Source organism: Hylaeus volcanicus, chromosome 4 (genome assembly GCF_026283585.1).
Source record: "Hylaeus volcanicus isolate JK05 chromosome 4, UHH_iyHylVolc1.0_haploid, whole genome shotgun sequence".
Taxonomy (NCBI): domain Eukaryota; kingdom Metazoa; phylum Arthropoda; class Insecta; order Hymenoptera; family Colletidae; genus Hylaeus; species Hylaeus volcanicus.
In genome coordinates, this window is record NC_071979.1 from 10,659,287 (window position 1) to 10,681,931 (window position 22,645).

The 22,645-nt window shown below is 45.4% G+C and overlaps 1 protein-coding gene across 3 annotated transcripts in view; it reads left to right on the forward strand.

Moving 5' to 3' along the window:
* Positions 1-26: 26 nt before the first annotated feature.
* LOC128875025 (protein krueppel-like) overlaps positions 27-22,645 on the forward strand; it is a 24,923-nt gene continuing 2,304 nt past the window's right edge. Inside the window, exons 1-3 of one of the 3 annotated variants that reach the window (XR_008456732.1) lie at positions 27-1,169; positions 4,721-5,405; positions 5,535-6,495. Coding sequence is in view for 2 of the 3 variants with exons in the window: in XM_054120309.1 (XP_053976284.1) it covers positions 1,130-1,169; positions 4,721-5,405; positions 5,535-6,330 (1,521 nt within the window). In the remaining variant the exon portion in view is untranslated. Of the gene's footprint in view, positions 1,170-4,720; positions 5,406-5,534; positions 8,489-22,645 lie in introns of those variants that run through there. The other 2 variants (XM_054120309.1, XM_054120308.1) reach the window with 2 other exon arrangements.

Genomic DNA, 22,645 nt, shown 5'->3' on the forward strand with positions numbered 1-22,645 from the left:
TGAAACAAAACCATGAATCGCGCGAATACACATTAGCAGACCGACGAAGAGGATCGACGTCTGTAACAATCTTCTTTTACATCCCCAGCCATTGTTATTATTCTTGTTTCGCGCAATTTCAAAGAGTGACGCGATGCGCGTACCCGGTTTATAGTCGCGAAATACCGTCAACCAGCTTCCCAGCTTCCCTTCGGCTTACGTCCGATACACTCGCTATCTTTCCTCTCGCAGGTTTCACCGATTACCCGCCTTATGTGGCCATCCTCGTCCATCCTGGCACAAGGGATGCAAGATAGTCTTCGCTACACTCGCAAACCCCCACCCTTAAAGATCACGGTCGCAGGTTCACCCTGTCTCGACTTCCACCCTATCGTTCTCCTTCTCTTTCCGTCCTCGTCCCACTTCCACGGTCATTGTATCTTCCCTCTCGCACACTCGTCGACGTCTTCCGTTCGTCTATCTCCGTTCAGCGCACGACTGGTCGCTTCAACCCCCAACAAGGCTCGCTTCTGCGACTCGCGCATCCGGGGTTGCGATTCGAGAGGGTAGAAAACCGGCGCGATGGTGGGGAATCAGCGTCGGTTAGGTGGGAGCGCTCGCAAACGGAGTGGGGGATGTTTGACTACAGTGAGCGCGACTCGATTGTCAGTTAGTATTGGGTTAGGTCAGCCCAGAGCAACGTCGTTGATCGTCGTCGCTCCTCGTGGTCGGACGACGACGTTTGTTGTTTATAGTAGAGTAGTAACACGTTTTCACGATACCTCGTTTTTACTTTTATTTCGTTTTGTTTCGTCTCTCGGTTCGATTCGCGACGGAAAACTCGTCTCGGTGTCGGTTGATTCTGTCGTAGGCGCGGGACGTTCGTTAATCAAAACGTAGAGTGGTTCCCGCGTGGTTCGCGCTTTCCCTCTCCAAGGATCGAATCGTCTCGTCGCGTCGCGTCGGAGAGAAAGTTCCAAAAGAAAGACACATCACCTTTCCGTTTCCCTTCGACCACGCTGTTTTGTGCAGTGCCGCGTCAAACGAGCGTTTGCCCGCGCATCTTTGCTATTATCTACACGGAAGTGATCGCATTGTGCACCGAAGTGGATGGAGTGTCAAAGTGAAAACACGCACCACGGATCGTAGAATGGCACTGTCTTACCTTCAAGAGGCCCAGATTAACGCAGGTAGGTCTCGACGAGTCTCACATATCTCGTGTAGATAGCTCGAATAAACCTAACGATCAACGATGCATGGCGTTCATTCGATTGGATTGTCGCGGAGATTAGAACGAAGGCTAAAATTTGCGTGCGAAATAGCCTTCTTTGGATTCTGTCAATCCACAGATTGTTTTTAGAATCTGTAGCACGAATGACTCAGAGTCCGAAACGTTGAGGATCGTATACATACATCGATCGAGTAGATTGGCAACCGCGAGTTGTTATCAATGCAACGTCACATGTAGTTTCATTTTGCAATTCGGATTGTAATTTCCACTAAACGAAAATATTCCAATTGTCATTTTATCATAATCGCATTCCCATTTTTCCATCCCAATTTCTATCTACGTCGACATCTCTTCGAAAGCTCGATGGAGTCGATTCGCGATTGCATCGCGCTGACTTCACTTTCCGCGATGGTCAGGCTGATCTAGTTCCGAAGGAATTCGTTCAATCGTCGATTGTTCCTCGAGGGGGGTAACAAACCGCGATCGCTGCTCCCCGATTGTTTCAATTCGACATAGGCGACTCGTTGTTTCTCGTCTCGGTTCCAGATCGAGCGACACGATCGGTCACGGTGTTATTCGGCGAACGCGGAGGAAAGCAGCAAAGATTTTCGTGTTTTTCGAACAGTGGGGGGGGGGACGCGTTTGGGAAGTTGGCTCGGCGCCAAGGTCTAAATGCGCCCGCGGCGACACGCTCGCGTGTTGTGACACATTGTAAACATCGATAAGCCAGAAAGACGTGAAATTGCTTGACGGAAGGCGCGCCAGCCGGGGAAAATGAGCCTCGACGACGAGTTTCGCGGTTGCGACGAACGTCTAAAAATACCGCGATCGCTCTGGGAATTAGGAACCGCGAAGTGCGCTCTCTGACGTCTGCGTCTCTGCGAAGCCATTCCGCCGGGGTATAAACAATGCCTCCCGGTGCTCGCTAGAGCCACACGCGCTTGTTGACCGGCCGCGAGCAGGGTTAACATCTTTGAATCACGAAGAACTCGGGAAAGACTTCAGAAGACTCTCGTAAGAAGAATTTGCATCGCACGGATAATTCGTTCTTATTGCCAAAGTTTCTCTCGATTCCTTTTTTCTGATAAGAGAAGCTGTAAAATTTCAGGATCGCGGGACGCGGGTTTAGTTTAAAAAACACGTTTAGCTCCTAGAAGAGATACAACTTTCAAACCATACTATGGAAAGTAGAGAAAATGACATCTACAGGGATAAGAGGAAATCTCAGTAGATTGTTCACAGTGTGCTCCTCTAAAGGAAAGCGCGGCGAAACTAGTTATACTTGCAAGGCTTGTAAAACCACTGCGTATGGGTACACATAGACGCGTAGCAAGTTTCGCGTAAATACGTTACGTACAAATGAAACGATTTAAATTTATTTAAGAAAACTTGAGGACAGATTCGTGTTGCTTTCTTCGATCATCTTGCGCATAATTCGAATCATCGTCTCAGCCTCTGGCTTCTTTACTCTGTTTTGCTTTACATCGGCGACAAAAGTGACGAAGACGGTAAAATTCGGAATGTAAATAAGTTTCTCGAGGATCGCGTGAAGATGAAGGCGGTGGAAGGAAAGAAGAAAGTCTTACCGAGAAAGGAAAGGGATTCAAAGGGAATATCGGGGTTGCGACCAATTAGAGAAGGGATGCGAGCGGGGGAGGGCGGTACTCGTCGTGTTGCCGGGAAACGGCGATTGTAGGCTGTAAGAATCCTAGCGAGGGAGTCTTAGGGCAGAGAAGAAAGAGAATAGGAGATCTTACGCACCCTTATTGATTCGACGGGTCTCATTACGGCCCCTCTTCAAAACGGTCCATTAATTAGTAAGTGCCTAGGCGAACATGGCCGCTTGATTCATTGTTTTCTTAAATTAAACCCCTTTCGTCGCTGAGACCGATACAACGCGAGATCCATTTTTCCATATTGCGAACGACATTTATACCCGCGAATAGACTTGGCAATGACGCGAGCAAATTGCACTTGATCGTTGGTTTCAGTGATCGGTACATGGACCGGTCAAAAATACATTAATGGTTTCTAAAACCAACAAGCTTCAGATGCCACGATATGGTTGACGAAAAAACGACGCGTTCCCCTCCTGAACCGAAAGCGCTGGTTTTAATAATCTCCTAAGTGGATCCACGGTTAATTTAATTACGCGGTCTCCCTGTGACGTCAGTCACGCGGATGAGCAATCATCGGAAGGTGCAACCCTAATAGGCGGGGCAGCTCTTTTTCGAAAAAAAATACTGCTGCTGCTGCATGGCCCCGAACCCACGCCTACAAGTTATTCTCGACGCAAGACTCTTTGGAGAAAAAAATAACCGTTCCACCCTTCGAGGCAGCGTATTCGCGTATTTTCACTCTTCACGCTCGATTTAATTTCGCGCGGACTCGAGACGATTCACCAATGGTATAGCTCAACAAGTTTTATAAGATCCCAGAGGTAGCGGGTTCGGCGTGGAGAAATACGGAAAGATGGGGATGAGATTTGGCGAGCAAATCGCTGTACAACGTTCTCGGTAAACTTTGCAAGAATTGCTTGCTATACGTATATAATACTTGTTTCTATCTTGTAATAAGGAGTAAAGAAAATAAGGCTACGGAAGAATGACTCGAATTGCTATTTAACTGCGCGTTCGTGATCCCACAGCACACTTTGCGCACCAAAGCATCGCGTATTCGTCCAAAGGTTAACTTGTTGAGCTCCATCGCTGAGATGAGCCGAGGAAGGTGTCCAAGATTCGGGCGGGCAGGCGGAAAATTCGCGAAAAAGCGTGGTCCGCGTCGACGTTGGTGCGCGGTTTCGCGGAGTCGTTGGCCTCAAGTTGAAGAGAGGCGGTACACGGCGCGGTGGTGACGTGGGTGGGAAGACGAGCCTTATGAATGAACCGGCGCGTACGGGAGTGTGAGTGAATGGAGGAGGAACGAGAGAACCTCACGTGTGAGCGACGTGTGTGGGAGGGACGGGGAGCAAACACAACGTACAGTAGAGGGATCGAGAGGAACGGAGAGACAAGACGCACACGCGGGAGGAGAACGATCGTCGAATACCGTCGCGCGATTCGCATACGGTGCACGTGGATTCGTCCTTTTTACACGTCGGCGTCGCGTCGTCCTCGCGGATCCCTAGCCTGGACCCTCGGGTTACACAACGCGATTTGTTGCAAAATACGACGCGTCTTCGTGAGACGCATCTATACCCTTCGAGGTTTGAACGTTTTTCTCCGAGCACAAGGTGAAATAGATTCTTGCACTTTTAGAAGAAAGTCACCAGCTCTCCAGCATCAATCAGGATCGCATCTCCTTTGGACAGTAGTGTCGCGTGATGCTGGAACTGGTGACTTTCTATTGGATCGCTGAAAATTTAGTCGACTCGGTGTATACTCAACGTTGAATTAAAATGTTTTCAACGTCTGGAGAAAATTCGATCGAAGAAAGATATAATTTTTCCTGGATTCTAATTTTTTACCATTAATTTTCCAGTCTTGAACGAACGCCTCTTTCGTGTTTCAGGACTCTTGACCAGCCAGCATCTCGACATGAAGCAAGATTCCGAAAAGCAACCGCTCTCTCCTCCGCTGAATAACAACACGTCACCAGTGATGTTCCCTGGAATGGGAAACGCAACCGCGGGGCTCTCGATGCTTACCCCGCAGCAGCTTTTGGCGGCCAGTCGAACCGCGGCCTTGATGGCCGCAGGAATCCCCGTGTCGTTGCACGCTACCTTAGCGGCCAGTCCATCCTTGTACAGACACCATCAGACGCTGTTTGGCGGTTGGGCGCCACCAGCAGCCTCCTCGCCACCGTCGCCTGTTCATCACTCGCCTGGACCAGTGTCCCCGGCCTTGAGCACCAAGTCCACGTCCAGGCGAGCCAACAGCGCCTCCGCGAACAACAACAACAACAACAATAACAACAACGTGGTAAGCAGCAGCGCCGATCGAGTTACGAAGAAAGGCCAAGCCAACAAGCGAAAAAGCACCAAGTCGAAAACTGAGAGCGTGCAAGCGACGGTTGAGGGTTCAGGACCTCTCAGTCCACCCACCTCGGTCAGCCCCGAGGCGGGCAAAGACGGCAGGGACAAGGTCTTCACCTGCGGAGTATGCTCGAGATCCTTTGGTTACAAACACGTGCTGCAGAATCACGAGCGCACCCACACCGGAGAGAAACCGTTCGAGTGCCCGGAATGCCACAAAAGGTAAGTTCGGAGTTGAGTCGACGGATTTTGCATGATCCCTCGAAAGAATTTCAAGGGTCAACTTTGAGAATTTTCTAGGGAAATATTCTTCGACCGCGCGCTCAAAGAATTCTCAATTGCTTGTTGCAGATTCACTCGGGATCACCACCTAAAGACCCATATGCGATTACACACTGGCGAGAAGCCGTACCACTGTAGCCACTGCGACAGACAGTTTGTTCAAGTTGCTAACCTGCGTCGCCATTTGCGTGTCCACACCGGCGAGCGTCCGTACGCTTGCGAACTGTGCTCGGCAAAGTTCAGCGACTCCAATCAGCTGAAGGCTCATCTCCTGATCCACAAGGGCGAGAAACCGTTCGAGTGCGAGCACTGTCAGATGCGTTTCAGAAGGAGGCACCACCTGATGCATCACAAGTGCGGCACGGTGGCGAACGCTGCTGGCCAGATACCCAGGTCGCAGGTAGCCTCCCCGTCGCTGGCTAGCGACGACTTGGACGAGGACATCGACATCGACATCGACGTGGAAATGGAGGTACCCGAGACGACGCCGTTGCCGGCTAAGAAACCCTTGACGCCTGTCAGACCTGCTCACCGTCAGCTGCCCAGCCCAGTGGTTGGCACTTCGATGCCCATGCCGTTGAATCTCTCCGGTATCCCCGTGGATCTTCCCGAGCAAACGGAACCGGAAGATCTGTCCATGTCCACGGGTATGCACAGGCCTCACTCGCACTCGCACAGCAGCGGCGACTCGCCTATGAGTCGCAGCCCGAGCAGCGACACCATCCACGAGGAGGACGAGGACGAGCTGGACGTCTCCGAAGCGAGCCCCAGCAGCCTCTTCCTTCAGAATCACCGCAACCAATACGTTCACCACCTCGCGTCCCTTGGAAACCCAACCCCGGCCAATGTCGGACACGCGTCCTAGTGGTGTCTCTAGGGGTACGTAGACACAGCTACGTAGAAACAGAGAAAAAAGCCACAAAAGAAAGCAAACCCTGTACTTTCACTGGGTTCGACGCGTCTACCCAAGGATAAACGGATCTCCAACGACGCGTTCCAACTCGAACGTGTCGAAGGACGCGCACGGAAGGTATCGTTGAAAACATGTTTCTCGTTTGCTTTTGGGTAGTAGGCTAGAACCCTCGCAGCTCACACAGAATCCTCACTAAAAAAAATCCTTCAAGCACCGGTTCACAGTCACTATTGTTAAGATGCTTTTTATAGATATATATATATATATTATATTATATAGATGATTATTATTATTACTGTACCTATGAAAGAGATACGAGTCGACGAAAGTGAATGGCGGGTCTATCGAGCATTCTGTGAAACGTGTAATTTAAACGTGAACAAACAAATTCAGGGACGCGATTTTTTTTTTGTCAAAAATTAATATTATATATATATCTATACAGAAATATATATATATATATACACACACATGCACGATACGAGTATAGATAGGGTTTCAAAACGAGAAAGATATAGAGGAAACCTCCCAGGTTTTCTTTCCCAGGGGATGATCTTCGTTGTATATAGTTTCGCGACAATGGAAAAAAACGGAAAGGATAAACATGTGTATTTAGTTAGTCGTTGTAGTTCCGCGTGTTTCATTTCGAGAGCCGTGACGATTAATAGATAGATAGATAGATAGATATTAATTAGATAGGTATCGATAAAGAGAGAAAAGCCGAGCTTGCCGGTGCGTGCGTGAGTGAATGAGCGTGTGTTTGATTCCGGAGGTGCGCGCGAATGCGTATAAATGTGGCGAACGGGAATCGAAATAAATAAACAAGAGAAGCTACGGAATGAATGTAACTGGTATACAAGTTCCTCTGACAGTAAAAGTAGCGGGGGGGAGTGACATCGGTTCGTCGGTCCTCTGTCGCTCTCGCACTTTGCCGATTTAACGAGTTGTCGACCATTTATTTTCGTTTTCTTCTTTGATTTTTGCCTCTTTTGTTACTTTCGATTCATTTCACTTTTCTCTTACTTGTATTTATTTTATACATGTATATATGTGATACCTCACGGGCGGTTGCGCGCCGCGTTGTTATCTATTCTCCACCCCTTTGTAAAGATACCGAACGAACAAGTTTTGTTAAATACATGTACAAACACACTCGAACACGTTTCTTGTCACCGATCGACTAGCGAATCACTGAGCGAGCTCGAGATGACACATCCTTTCCTTGGAACATCCAAAAATGACGTCGCAACCGTGAACGTGTTAAAAACAAGAACACCAAAGTCCCATCACGATTCCTTGAGGATCGTTTCATTTGCATATTCGCCCTTCGCAAAAAACCAGTAGTGTAAGGCGATACGCGTTCCTGATGCGTGAATATGAAATCGTCGATTCGCATCAATCCGCACAATAACTCGGATTGGAGGCAGAAGAACCATCCTCTTTCCTCGATCCTCATTCTCATGCATAATCGGCCCACCATCTTCGGCTACTCCGATTTCCGTCTTTTTTCTGACGAGCAGCCGGTTTCGTGCGTTCCCTCTAGGATTCTTTTGTCCTAGGGTCGGACGTCTGTTTCGCGCGAACCAGTTTTCGCAATGATATACCCCCGCGTGCCGAAAATTCGCAGCCGGTGGCCAGGACCTAGTCTTCTAGCCATTCGGCTCTTCTTCTCTCGCTCCTCTCGAATCGTCTCTGTGCGTTTCAATGGTTCTCTGATTTATGTCTGGTCCTCGGCCATGCAAATTTCATCGAGTCGAGGCCGCTCCGCGTCATTGTTCCATTGGGTCAGTCCAGGACGCTTTTCTCAGAGCCAGCAAGGACGGAGACGACATCGTTCGCACTCTCCCTCTTCCGGGTAGGGCATCCATTCGCTGTTCCAACACCCTGACGACCGACTCTGTAACGTAACGCACCTCTGGGTTTTTCGGAGCACAAAAGGGAGGGGGCAGGCAGAGGTGATTTGTGCGAATATCGTCTACGGAACGCTGACTGTCCCAAAATTGCCCTCGTTTCGCTTTCATTCGTTTCCCAAGACCGTTTCGCAAGAAAAGACCAAGGGACGCGAAGAATAATTTCTTTGACTTTTGCGTGCTTACCGAAAACATAACTGTTTTAGAAGATGAAGTCTTGGCAATATTTGTTTACGAGCACTAGTTCTGTTTTGATCGAGAAGATTTATTTCGAAACGTCCTCTCAACTATCGCGAAGGAAAGCAAGTTCTACAATTTTACGGCAAAGAAATCAATGCGTCAACCCTGATCTACTGCTTGGATTTCCGTTGTCTACGCCTGGGTGTCCTTTCTTCGGAGTCGGGCGATATCGACGACGGAAGTCCTCTCGTTGAGCAGCGTCAATAGACACCCTGGTCGTGTATCTTCGCGCGTGATCGAACCCTGTTATCCGATTCCTGACTACCAACCAGCAGCCGAGCAAACTCCACAAATACAACAAATTCTTTGTAATTTTAACGTAACATGTACCGACATGTTATTTCACGCGACAATTGATATCGACCCACCCTGTGCATAGATTTAGAGACTATCACGATAAAGTAGAAGGTATCGGAGTCGGCAAACAGCGATTCGTCATTTTGTAGAAGGGAACATTTCTGTCCAGAGAACCAACCCACGCCTCTATACTTTCGCCACATTCTTTCCAAAGATTCCGGATTCATCCTCACAGTTTTCACTCGTTATTCACGTTCAAGCTTTCGAGAACCATTTTCCACCCCACTTCCTTTTCCTGATAGCACGCTCTCGCCCTGTTACATGATGTTAGAAAAACATCCCGAGCTCGTTTCACCGGAACGTTTCGATCTCTCGTCACGCCTGTCCTACCAGAGATTGACAAATTTCTCACACGGATAAAATATTTCCAATTAAACAGAGTTTCTATTCGTCATCTATCTTTCTTCAAAAATTCTGCTCATTTCTGCCACCTACGAGCCGACATTCTTGTTTATCATTTCCTTCGATACAATTCGCAAGGAGATACGTCTCTGCGATTCTTCTTTGTTCTCGGGAAAGTCAGTTTTTTGTTTCGTTCGTTTTTCGATAGACGCTAATTGATTTCGACGCGTGACCATTGTCGAAGCACGGCGACAGAGGTCAGCAGACCTCGACCTCGTACCCCGGCAAAAAGCAAAACCCATCACGGATCCCCCAGGTATTGTTGTATATAGAGAATCCCACCCTCGGTATAAAATTATATAGAGAGACGGAGATCTTGTAAAGAGTCGCAGCAGCTTTCTGACGGCGCACGAGCGTACCGACGCGTCGAAACGTCGAAACGCTACACGAATTTACTTCTACTCGTATAAACAGTCTATCGACGAAGGACCAATTACCCAAGAGGTAACACGAGCTTTCTATACTTAAAGATTACAATACATAGCCACGCGACTACATCACTGGATCGAGAGGACGTTTGTTACAATCGAAGAGACAGACTGCGGTTGAAATGTGCTCGAATTTAGACTATTGTAACTTGTGTGTCTTGAATGTCAGCTATTTTAAACCAGCTTTCGTGTAACAGATTTGATCAAATACTCGATAGAATATGCGGCAGAAATAAGTACGATATAGAAATGGATATTTGCATACATTACCAAAAGAAAATATTAAGGACACATGCGTTATGCAACGTGAAAGGTAAATTTTTGTCATCTTCTGACGATACGAACTTTAAGCCAAGCTCGGCTTCTTTGCGCGTAAAAGTGTGCGAATGCGTAAACGCATAAGTAAAATATACAACGTATGTTCGCACACGTTCCCAAAGCAGAAATATTCGAGACACATGAATTATGCAAACCGTAAGATACATTTTTGTTATCTTCTAACGACGATGCTAACTTTTATCCAAGTTCAGCCTTTTTACGCATAGGAGTATACATTTCCACAAACGTGTAAGTAAAATATACGTGTTTGCATACACTTTCGAGGAAAAAATATTCGTGATATATGAATGATGCAAAGCGAAAGATTCGGCTCGTCATACTCTAAAGATAAGAGCACTTTTTATCCTAAACTTCGGCTTGTTCGAGCGAACATTATCCGCAGTCTGATGACGATTCGACGCGTCTCGTTAATGAGTAACATAAAAATGATTACAATGTACACAGCAGTAATGCGTGTCATGTTGCTGTCTATTGTTTCGGTGTTCGTATGTCCCGTCGAGTGTCCGCTCCATCGTGGCCACCGAGAATGATCGTTTGACAGCTGAGCCAATCCATAGCACGGTACGCTCGTCGGTTCTGTTTGCTCGATGTCGATCTGTTGCTTAGATAATCGGATTTAATTCAAGAATTTAGTAGCGTAACGAGAAGCAAAGTATCCTATCCGAGTTTTGTATACACTGCTCGTCGTCGAGCGTAGACCGCCTCGGGGCCCAAGCGGATCAAAGCGGAGAAATCTGAAAATAAATTGAAAGATACGTCCGAGACGACGTTGGGAGTTGCGCTCTTCGACTTCTGACAAACTGCGCTTGTATTTCTAAAATGACACGACTCGAAAACATTCTCAAATAGGAAAATAGTACTTCCGAGCTTAGCAGGAAATTATTTACCAGCGGTGAGACTGGTTCGGTTCGATAATTAGATTTTTCGAGTCGTCTCGCGTTAGAAATATGCTCGCGAAACGGTACCTTAAAACGAGATCGATTCCTAGTTAATGGTTGTTAGTTCCGAACGATACTGGTGAATTACGTTCCTGTCGGCCCGACTCGACGATACGGGCCAATTGTTTTCTACGTTTCTTTGTAAACAGACCAGAATCACCCGATAATAGCCGCAATTGGAGAAGGAGCATGGTGAAGTTTCTCGCGCCACGTACCTATTGTATTAATAGAATTATCGCTTGATCCTACATACTGTCGTAATAATCATTATCGTTGTTGTCATTTTTAATCTTAATGTGCAAGAACTTATGTATACATATAACTAACTATTATACATATGTGTTTGTGTCAAATTAGAACGTTGCGTCGATACGATGTGTGTTAATGTGTACCAAAGATCCAGGGTCAACGGGTGCACGGCGCGAATCGAATACGAAGAACGCATTCGTCGGAATTTTTATCTAGATAGAAAATTTCGAATAACGAATATACGACGAGTAAGTTGCGTAAAGGTCGCGAATAAAGCGGTTTATTCGCGTATTCGACTAACATTGCCATTCGACGCCCGTATACCGTCGCTTGTCCCAGTTGCTTGAATACACATTCGATCGCGTATGTACCTATGTGGTGTATACTGTCTCTGTATGTATGTAACTAGAGCTACGTATAGTTATAATTTTGTACAGTCAACGCAGACGCTAATCGTATGCGCGACCGTCGATCGTTCGCGCGAACTCGAGCACTAGCATCGATCGATATTTATCTTGTTCCGCTAGACCGTGATCGCGTGTGCTCGAGCGCGCTTGGCGAGCCGAAGACGACACACGGTACAAATTCAAATTTTAATGCCTGTAACTATGGAAAAGTGAATGGGAAAGATGAAACTGTTCCGCGGAAACGATGAACGATATTCTCGCTACTCGCTAATTAAAAGTATTAGAAAGAGCCACTTGAGGATTAGGGACACTCGATGACGCGTACCGTTCGAAACATCGATTATTGTTCCTCCTCGATCGCTGACACACCGACTACACGATTGTAAATTGGAACGCGAGGATGGAAAGAGTGTCGAGTCGAATATTCGTGCATATTTTTATTTATTGTACGAAGCTGATTTGTTTTTTAAAAAATCCCATCGTGTATATTGTTGGTTCGTTTTGAGAATACTTCTTTCGGGACGAAATATTATTTAATCTTTACGATCGAATATAAACTGAATATTCGTTGCTTCGGAAGACGATGTTTCATTTTAGTTTGACTCGACCAGAACGAAGCGACAAATTGGGTCTGAAACGGAAAAACATCTGACTCAGAGTTAGCGTTAAATTGATATTAGATAAAAGTAATCGGAATGTTACGAACCGACCCGATACTCTGTACGTCGCGACGATTACTTTGTGATTATTCAAGGCGCGATGCACGCAATGTGTACAGCAAAAATCAAGTGGCACTCGATGTATACTATGAAACTGACACTACCTCACCAGACACCTAATATATCTCAACCACAAGACTGATTTTAAATAGTATTCCTAAATAGATAAGAAAGAGAAAATAAAAATAAGAGGGAAAGAAAGAAAAAACGGGGTATTACGAAGAGATATTGCGCGTACAAATACGAATATAGACCGTTTTCTAAGTAATTTAATTAATAATAGTACTCTACCTTGTAGTTAATATTATTATCATTATTAATAACTACGTCGCTGCCAATGTCGAAATCCTACCATGGATAAGAGTCGAGAAGAAGAAAGATCCTTTGTATCATACGGTGTTTACTTGTAATTTTACGATTCCTCCAGCCCATCCTCCTCCTCCTCTCCTCCCCATCACTCATCACCCCTTCCCGCCCAACAAATCCCCTTTCTCGCAATCACACACGACTCGTTTAAATAAATGTTCCATCGAGTTGACTGGTCTGTCAAAATATTTTTATTATTAAAATCTCACTGTTTAATCGTTTGCGTGCTTTTTTTACTCTTAAAACCCCCACCCCTGCGCGAGCCAACTACGAACAATCCTGCACCCTTAAGCTTTAACTCGTTAACTGGGTCAATTCTCCGTGAGACCCGCGCGTGTAATTAAAATTGAGACAAAGCAGAATTTTGCTCGTCTCGCATCCACTTCATTTTCAGGTAAACAAAGAAGTAAGCGATAAAATGTTGGAAAATATCGCGTTTTTATAACGTTTACACGGAAAATTGAATTATATATTTTCTTTTTTTTTTTCCATGAGTTTAGTGAAATTTTCACGGTGCATTTGTGTCGCTGAACACAGAAGTATTTTCGTGCGACGAATTAACTCGTCTTGCGCAATGCAGAGCAAAGCAAACAAATTTTCGACTAACGAGTTAATCGATTTCAGTCGATGCACGGACATTTTCATGCGACGCGACGAGTCAACTCTTTCGTCTGGTCAACAGGTCCAATCGTTTTCACTCGGTCCGTTGGTCAACGCGTTCATACCTTCGGACCATTATCCACGCGCGATCGACGATCGCCGCGGCTCTAATGGATTCCTAGAATGATATCGATTTATCGATGTCCCCTTCGGCACTGTCAATGAAACCCAGAGTCTATTATATTCCCCGAAGTACCGCGAAACGAAAACTCGAATAAACTGTCGCGGCCCAACAAAGCGTCAATATTTTCACAACTCATCCGAGGTTGCATCTTGCATCACCGGACGCGCCCAGTATTGCAGGAAAACGACTGGAAAAAAGAAAAAAGAAAAAAGAGACAGAGAAAACGAGAGTGTTCACCGACGAGTGAGGTAGGGAGGTGAAAAAGGGTAGATACTGAAAAACTGCCCCACTCACCATCCCTCCCTCTATTTCAGCCTCTCTCGGTCTCTGTGTGTATATATGTGTACGTCTATCCCGTAGCCGGAGAGCTGCAACGACCTGCATTCAGCTGCGCCATTCAATCCACCGTCGAGTTTCCAAAATCTAGGATTCCACACACGCGTGAGCACGTACGTGTGCGTTAGACAAGAGAGGCTGGCAGCGTTGTTAAATCGTTCAAGAGAGAGGGGAGATATGCCCGTGGCACAGTGACACATTATGCCATAATGTGGGGGCACGTGGCAGATGCAGCGGATTCGAGTCCGACTGGATGGATCGGTGAAATTCATGGACAGAGAGAACTTTTACGAATTTTTCTGTCCGTCACCGAGCTATCTCGCGGTCCTTCTTACCGATCGATTCGATGTGTCGACAGACTTCTGTCTCCTGTGGCCATATTTCACTCGATTGTCCGTCGTCGTCTGGGGAAATCTTAACCGGTGGTTCTACTAGCGAATCTTATGACCGGTAGCTACGTTTTGAGCTGATTAGAAATTCAACTCTATAGTTTTTATGCTAGTTCACAGGAAGTCTTGTTCAACAAACGCGTGTAGACATTTTATACTGTTCTATATGGTTTTTTCTTTTTTTTCATTAATTCCTCATCATTGCATCGACTACCACTTGGTGTAGATTTTTGTTGGAAATAAAATTGGTCTTTTTAATTCCAACAGTTTTGCATCTAATCTTGAATGAAATGCAGATTACCTACACAAGGCTCTTTTATACAAATTCACGCCATTACATAACCATTGTCAATGTACGAAGCAAAGTATAGAGTGGTATGGAAACACAGCTGACATCCCTGATGTTAAATCACGTATCTGCACATCTTACTGTAACGTAATCTTAATAACATGAATATAAACGAGGATCATTCATCTTGGTAATGTCAGCAGTTTATTAACATTTGAATAGAAATGCGTTGAAACGAACGTCATCGACCTTCGTCGAATGATCTTTCTATTTCAGTGTTAATAGATTACTCGAATTAGCAAGAAGAATGGTAAGACAGCACGTGGCTCTCGCTCTCTATAACGCAGATATAATAAACGTGACTCGTTATAGCGTTCCGTAGACAGCGTTGTCCGCAACGAGTTCTGCGCAACAAAAGGGTTAATTCTGTCCTTAACCTCTCAGCGAGTGCCTCCGTATGTGGCACGGACTCCCTCTTCCTTCCATAGACACTTCTAAACGCAAAGAACCGTTTTGAATCGAGCCACGAGCTGAGTTACACTACCAGAAGAAAACTAGTCAAATATGCAGATTTTAAAGGCAAGAAAAACTATGTTTTTCTGCCAGATGTAAAGTGCACATGTTGGAATGAAGAAAAAAAATTGTTTTCTTCTCTGTCGTTCGCTCGTAGCTAGTATTCGTTTACCGTTTGTAATCAATTTTTTTCACGAATTACATTTGTGTTTATAATTAAATGGAAAATTTTCTACGTTACTTGAAAAGTCTGCGGTCTTTCAATCGTTTGCGAGAATGCGTTAAATTTAGCATAGCTCGTAGCTGCCAAATGGGCCAACGTGGTAACTCGAATCCAACGTTAAAAAATTTGAAATAATTCAACATCCTTACGTTCCAGAAATACTGTGATATTTTTATTTTCCAGAAAAAAATAACCGAAAATTCTAAAGTAAAAGGAAACGTCTTTAATGGTTTTTAAGGAGTATAGCTTGCTACACAAAAAGGATTTATTCCTAATATTTTGGAGACCCCTAAACGGTGAGTGACCTAGACCTCTCTCGATCTCTGATTGCGAGAGGCCTCGACTGACACTGTCCCCTCTTTGCGCTACAGACCTATTGTGGATGAACCGTCGCATCAAGAAATTCGACCTACGCGGCGAGCGTTCCTTTTCGTGAAGCACCGTAGGAGGACTATGTATTTTCGAGGTCAGACTCCGGAAAACTCGAAGGTCTCTCTGGACCGCTACGTTGCTACCTGAAGTAGCAGATTTCAGAAATGTGGATAACAGAACTTTGGAGTCGCATGGGGTTGCAGAAGGTTTATCTGACAAAAGTTCGGAATAATAACCAAATGGAATGTTTGAATATTGACCACGTTTTGAAAAGTCTGTTGTCTGTTTTAGCATCCAGTGGCACATTTGTCTCCAAGAAGGTACTTGGATGTCGCAGGCACCGCTTGTATGTACAATATAATTAGAAGAAGCGACGAAGGAAGGGTAGCGTCTGAGTAGCTTTCTATCGTGTGTCGAAACACCCTTAATGGAAGTCGTTCGACGTCTGAAAATTGAAAAGGATCGTTAAATAGACCTTAATGGGCACCGAGCGAGCGACATTTTCTGGAAACGCCGCGCAACTAGTCCGCCGTAAATTTTCCATCGCTCCATCCGTGAACGTGAAATAATGACGTCGTGTGCACGCCACGCGTCCCTAAAAGCGACGAGGACGAGAGGCAGAAGGAGCCACGACCTCCCCTCCCCTCCCTTCCGCTCTTACCTTCTGTTATTTTTTTTTTCTTGTCTTTCTGGTAAAAAAAGCTCCTCTATAGCGGCAAAGCGCGCGTGCTGCCGTGAAGAAAGAGGGATGAAAGGGATCCTGACTGCCACCCCTGGCCCTTAGGTGGCCCGCCGTTGACAATGCACCAATCCGATGCAGCGCTCTAAGAAATGCGATACCATTTACTGGGAGAAACCCAAAATTACGTGAAATCCAGGCACGCATAGAAAGTATTCTAGCTCACGGGGTTGCCTATTCGAAGATGGAGCGTGCACGCGTTTTCCTCGAGAATTCCAACTACAATGAGTCCCGTTAACCCCGGTTCTTACTGTTTAGTATATTAAACAGCCGCGGTAATTATTATTGTTACCATTATTATTATTATATATGTGTCTTCGTTACGTGCACTCGAGGTGCGTAATTTTGCATTATTTCAGTTTCTAAACAATAGCCCGCAAGGCTTCAGAGGCCACTCACAATTTTTCGGGACTACTCTCTGTTTCGGGGGAGCGGGATGGCCTCTTAAATTCCGTAAACAACCTAAATTTAAATGACTTCCCTTTTTACGGAAGCGAGCTTTATTCCCGACATATGGCGGCACAATGAAAAAAAATCGACAGCCCTATTTCGACCGTGCTCCTCCGTGTTAGTTTTCCATGCAAACGACACGACGCGATGCGACGCCAGGGTAGAATTTCGAAGGAGCGCGGATGTATACTCGCCCGAAACGGTCACCGTTTTCCCGTTGCGCCTATTAAAAAACTTGACCCGAGAATTGTTCCATCCTCCATCCAGATGACCAGGTATTTCCGGAAGCGCGCCACGACTGGACGCAGAAGAAGAAGCGGTTTCGAAATTTCGTGCCGACCGCGCGGAGACCCCGCAATATATTTTCGAAACTCGTTTTCCATCGTGCTGTGGAATAGGGGAAAAAAGAACAATGAGCTCTCGGCTGAGGCCCCGCTCTCGAAGCCTAATTATACAGCACACGCCAAATAAATGGGCCTCGTTCCTCGAACCACCGTTGGCTCTCGGGAATCGAATGCCCAGCTCTCGTGGCACATCTTACGATAAGTAGCCAACCATATGGCGAATCCTTTTGCCACCAGTCAAAATCCCGAGACGCAGGTCGCGCGACCTTCGAGATACGTCACGAACCGACTCGACGATACCTTCTTATTGTTAGCCATGATTAAATCGGTCAGGTTGATTTTCGAGGCGCTCTTCTTTTTTAAAGCTGTATACTGATTATGCTTACGTATACATTGCCTTCCGTTAAAGTTCACACAAGCGAATACGCAAAAGCTTACAAAACGACTCGAATAATTAGAGAAGTGTATATTATACCACTAAAAATGGTAAAATTTTTTGTTTTCATTTCGTTCTTCGCAAACTCCCAGAATTACATAAAATGACTGCTTCCCAGCGAATTTATCGTATTATCAAAGTTTATCGGTTATTTACGTCGCTGCAAAAAATTCACAAACATAAGCGAAAAAAATGCACACCTCGGTATCTCGATTTTATCACGCTGGCTTTAATTATTACTGTTATGAAATACATTTGCATACGTTATATTACTTTATGCGCAATTACCCTTAAAGATAATGGAATTCTTCGATAAAAATTACCAACTTATAGTGCAATATATAATTATCGCATAAGTGCACAACAACAATCGGTTCAAAAGTTGAGGATTTACCAAAATGTTCATTCGAGAAACGAATAATGATCGTTCAAGTTGTAAGAATCGAAGATTCTTTCGATAAGTTGAACAGAGGGTACCGGAAGCATGTCTAAATAATGCAGAGAACGACGAGTTTAATGCAAAAGTGTCGCTCCATCGAAAATCCAGCGATGCGACGATCGTTTTCAGCGAATAAAATTCGTCGTTCCACTGGTGCAACATTTAACGCGACGCGTAGCTTCCGCTTGTTTGGAAAATTCATCGATAAAAATCGATGGAACAGTGAGCAATGGTTGCCACTGGTCCGAGAGTTTTCACCTGCTTTCCTATCTTTATGACCGTATGCATTTATCGGCTATAATCTTAGCTAATGCCCGCGACGAGTTCAGTTCTCTAAGTGACAGGTGCCACGTCTCTCTCTAGTCGTTTCCAAACCGTTCGAAATAGCGCGACTAATGACTACTAAACCGATTTACGTTGCAAGCGCATAACGAATGCCGCTGCGTGCACTGGTTATTAAAAACCTGATAAAACTCGTTGGTCGCCGACGGAGGTCGACGGAAGTCGGCTCGTTAAATTCTGTAATTTCAGAATGAATTATGACTTCTGAGCTTCGCTTTTTTCGTAAACGCTCGGTTACTATTTTCAACCTGATCCGTTGTTTCCGTTTCAACCTCGCTCTATCAATGGAGAATATACGAAGAATTATAGCCATTTACGGAAAGTATATTTGAATGGCAGAGAAGTTTCGTACAAAAATTCAGCATAATAAACCGAAAACCTGGACATCGAACACAAACAGTTTTAAACGTATTTTCCTCGAACCTGCAATTTTAATTTCAACTCGATGGATATAATAACTCGTATTAATAACGTATACTTTGCATAGTTTTGCCTCAACTGTCCATTTTCCATTTTAACTTTATAATTTTCATATCTATTCCGTCATTTTCTTTTATATGATACGATATATATACCCGTATACTTATTTATAAGTGTATTGTATATTTTGCATATATCTTGCACGTCGTTAGTTTGGCTAAAAATGCACAGTTCGTTTTCCTGTTTAAATCTGAAAATGATTTCCCTCAAAACGAGAGAACTGCAAAGGCCACCGTAAATATGTGTATTTTAAAGACACCCCCAACGCGTTAGAACAGAGTATCGGTACGCAATCACGTGGCCTCGGAGAAATGCTACGGAGCTTCCACAAGTTCCGCGTAAAAGTAAGCTTGGCCCTCGTAAAAACGAGAATTCGAACACGAAACGATCCAAGGGGTCCGCTTAGGTGACACCGTCGCGGCAAGGGGTTGTCAAACCCCTCGAGAACCACCCCCGTGAAAAGTAACCCCTGCAGCCTGCAACGCTGTATGCTCGACTGTCGGCTTGTCGGCCGAGCCGAATCGCGCAAGGAGCGGTCCAGCCCCTATAAGAATCAAACCGAATTGACCCACGCTGCTATTTCTTGATAGCGTTACGGTAACCGAATTCGAAGACGGAAATGGCAACCTTCGGCCATTTCGATGGGAAATTTCATCTGTAGTCTCCATGAATTATTTTCACACGATAAAGTGCTTATTCTTAAGGGAACCCAATCTTGGAATTAATCCAGAAAACAAGTGAAAATATTATTATAAAGATTTCAAGCACCCATCATTGGAGCTTCTTTGATACAGTCTTTAACAAACAGCTCTTCAAGCTCTTCAAGATTCCCTGCCCCCCTTTCTGATCAACCCTCATCAGAGCAATTCGGCAAACAATAACAGAAATTTAATTAAGGAAAGATATTCATGAATATTCTCTTTCTCTTAATTTTCTACTTGTTAATCTCGTACTATCAGAAGTTGGCCCGAAGAGGGCCAGAATATAATTGGTCAATGGAAGCAACATCGTTGGAAACGTTAGCGAAGTTATTTCTGTTCACAGTCCCGAAGACCATCTTCTTCTCTTACTTTCTACAATTACCGAGTATGACCCAAGAATTTTCTTTGGTTCGATTCTTTATTTTCTCAAACCAAGAGCGCAAGCGATTCGATTAGGCCGAGGCTATAAAGAAGAAACGTAAACCGTCGCGACGGTCGCGTGGGGGTGGAGGAGGAGGCTATTCAATTTAACGCGTTACTTAAAAGGTATCCTTCGTGAATTAGATTTTGTGGACTGCGAGGCTGAAAAACTCGAGGCCGCTTTCATCGCAGAGGAGCCGATATCGTGAGCATTAAACAGATTCCAGAGTACGAGAGAGTGGTAAAAGGGTGTTATTAGGCTGGAGGGAACTGGTCAAAGGGAATGCAAAAGAACGAGAGGAGAGGAGGAACGTTCGCCCAGAGCATATTCCGGAACAAAGCGCGGCTGAGTCTCTGAAATATGCATCGACTTACAGTCTGAAGGATATCCCGCGAAACCAACCCTCCCGCGAGGATATACGAAAGCACGATCGGAGCTTCATATTTCCTGATTTGGGCTAAATTCAACTCTAGACCAAATATTAGCTGCACTCGAAGCGGAAAACCGCGTATGGGGCAACATTTTACGTGTCTATCAGTCGGTTACCAACGACCCCCTCTTTTGTATGACTCGAACCACAACCCTATAACTTATCATTATTTTATTCTCGTATTTTATCGCCATTGACTTTCTACCTGCTTACGCATTGCTCAAACATCGACTACTCCGCGGTACGGTATTTCATTTCATGAGGCAATCTGTTGGCAAACGTTCAAATTCAAAGTGGTGTATATTTGTTGGACGCTATGTTGATAATGTCGGTGCAACAAGAAAAGATAGACTCGGAGAGGTATCAGGTGTGACATTTTGTTCACTTTTGTTAGTAACCGATACTGCTTTTTTAAATTGTTCTGTACAGTTTTCTGCATCTTTCAGGGACAGAAGTGAATATCCTCGAACCAGTGGTGATCAGCGATGGTGAGACAAGTAATCAGTTCTATCTGGGTTAAGAAACAGCGAGCGATTTCTTCGCGGGACAGGGTACCCTGAAAGGCGCGTGCAAAGGGCTGCGAGGTCTCAGAATCAGGGAGGGATAATTCGGACCAGCGGACTTCCACGGACGAACGGACCGACGGACTGACGGACGGACGTAGAAACGAACGGACACGGACGGGGTAGAGAGTTGCTATAGAAACACTAATTCCGTCTCTGTCGTACCAGCGACACGCCGCGTCGCGCCGCGCGGCGATCCCTGCAGCCGAGGGAAGAAAAAATAGCGAGGGTGAAAAACCTGGGGGTGACTCAAATAAAAAAACGGATCAATATTAACTCTTTTTTCAGGGGCGGATGGCCCACCGAGTGGGGATACCTCGGTTATACCCCTCTCTGCACCACTCTTTTTTCCCTGGCCTTTCGCGCTACGCCTTTCTCTTTCTCGCACTTACCGTCGATTTTTTTTCGACCCTTTTTTTTCACCCTTCCAATGGTCCTTCGCGTCCCTTTCTCCCTTCCGCTCCATGACCGCGATCCTTGTTTCTCTTCCTTATTCCTCTCCCGCGTACGGCGTTCCAGGACGAATACAAAATTAGCAATCGTGCTCATAGCGAGAACGAAAGTTTTTCTTTTCGTTCTTTTGTTTTCTTTTTTTGGTTAGGAAGCACGGTTGCGACTCGTTCCTACTCGATCAACACCGTAAAGTAATTCCGCTTCTAATTTTTTTCAAGTGCTAACAATGTATGTTTATATGCGTGCGCTCCGTGACACGTATTCGAGCAGCAAAGAATCGCAATTTAATAGTGTTGCTCGATACCGAACTACTCGATAAAGATTGATGTATCGCCGGTATCCCAATGTTCCGTGGACGAGGGATCGGAACACAAAGAACCTATCGATACTCGAATCGACGAAACACGATTTGTTCCTTGATACTCGTTCGAAACTACGACACGTGCCACCGATACTTCCACCCCGGACCTTTCTGTTATTTACGTTACGAAAATTTCAATAACCAATTTAAACGCGAAACGTCCATGTAATGATTCGAATCATTTTATAACGTAACGTTTATTATCTTATATCTAGAGATCTTGTTACCATTTCGCAGCCGATTAGCTCGTCATCGCTCGAATGATTGTTCGTCTCCTTTGTTTTATTTTCGCCGTACGGTAGTCTCGGTTTCAAAAAGAAACAAAAAAAAAATATAAAAAAAAAGGGGGCCAGAACGCTGGCCGAGTTTCTGGAAGTCAGTGAATGCGTCCTTGACTTCCGGCCGACCCTTTGCAACCCTTCTTTACATTCAGTGGCCTCGAAAGCGTACCCTTTCACCCTGCGCGCCCTCGCCTACATGACCAAAAGAACCCCCAAACAAACAGGCATTTCCATGGTTACGCGCAATTACCGGGGTTGACCAACGACTAACTACCCAGCCTTTGAGTTTCCACCTTGAAGAACGTAAGCAAATCGGTCAGGGGTCTCGAAATCGAGCGGGGGCAGTCGCTCGCTGAGAGAACTTGGAACAGGAGGCGGGAGCCAATATGCAGTAAATTCGCGCGATCGCGCATGGCCTAGTTTTGATCTATTTCCTTTTACCGGCTCGCCCTTGCGAACCATCCTTTTTATGGATTACATTTATGGGGTTCGCGGGGGCGACCTTATCTACCAACCGAGTGCTCGCGTTGGAAACGTGTATGAATTTTACTTTTCGCCGTAACGTC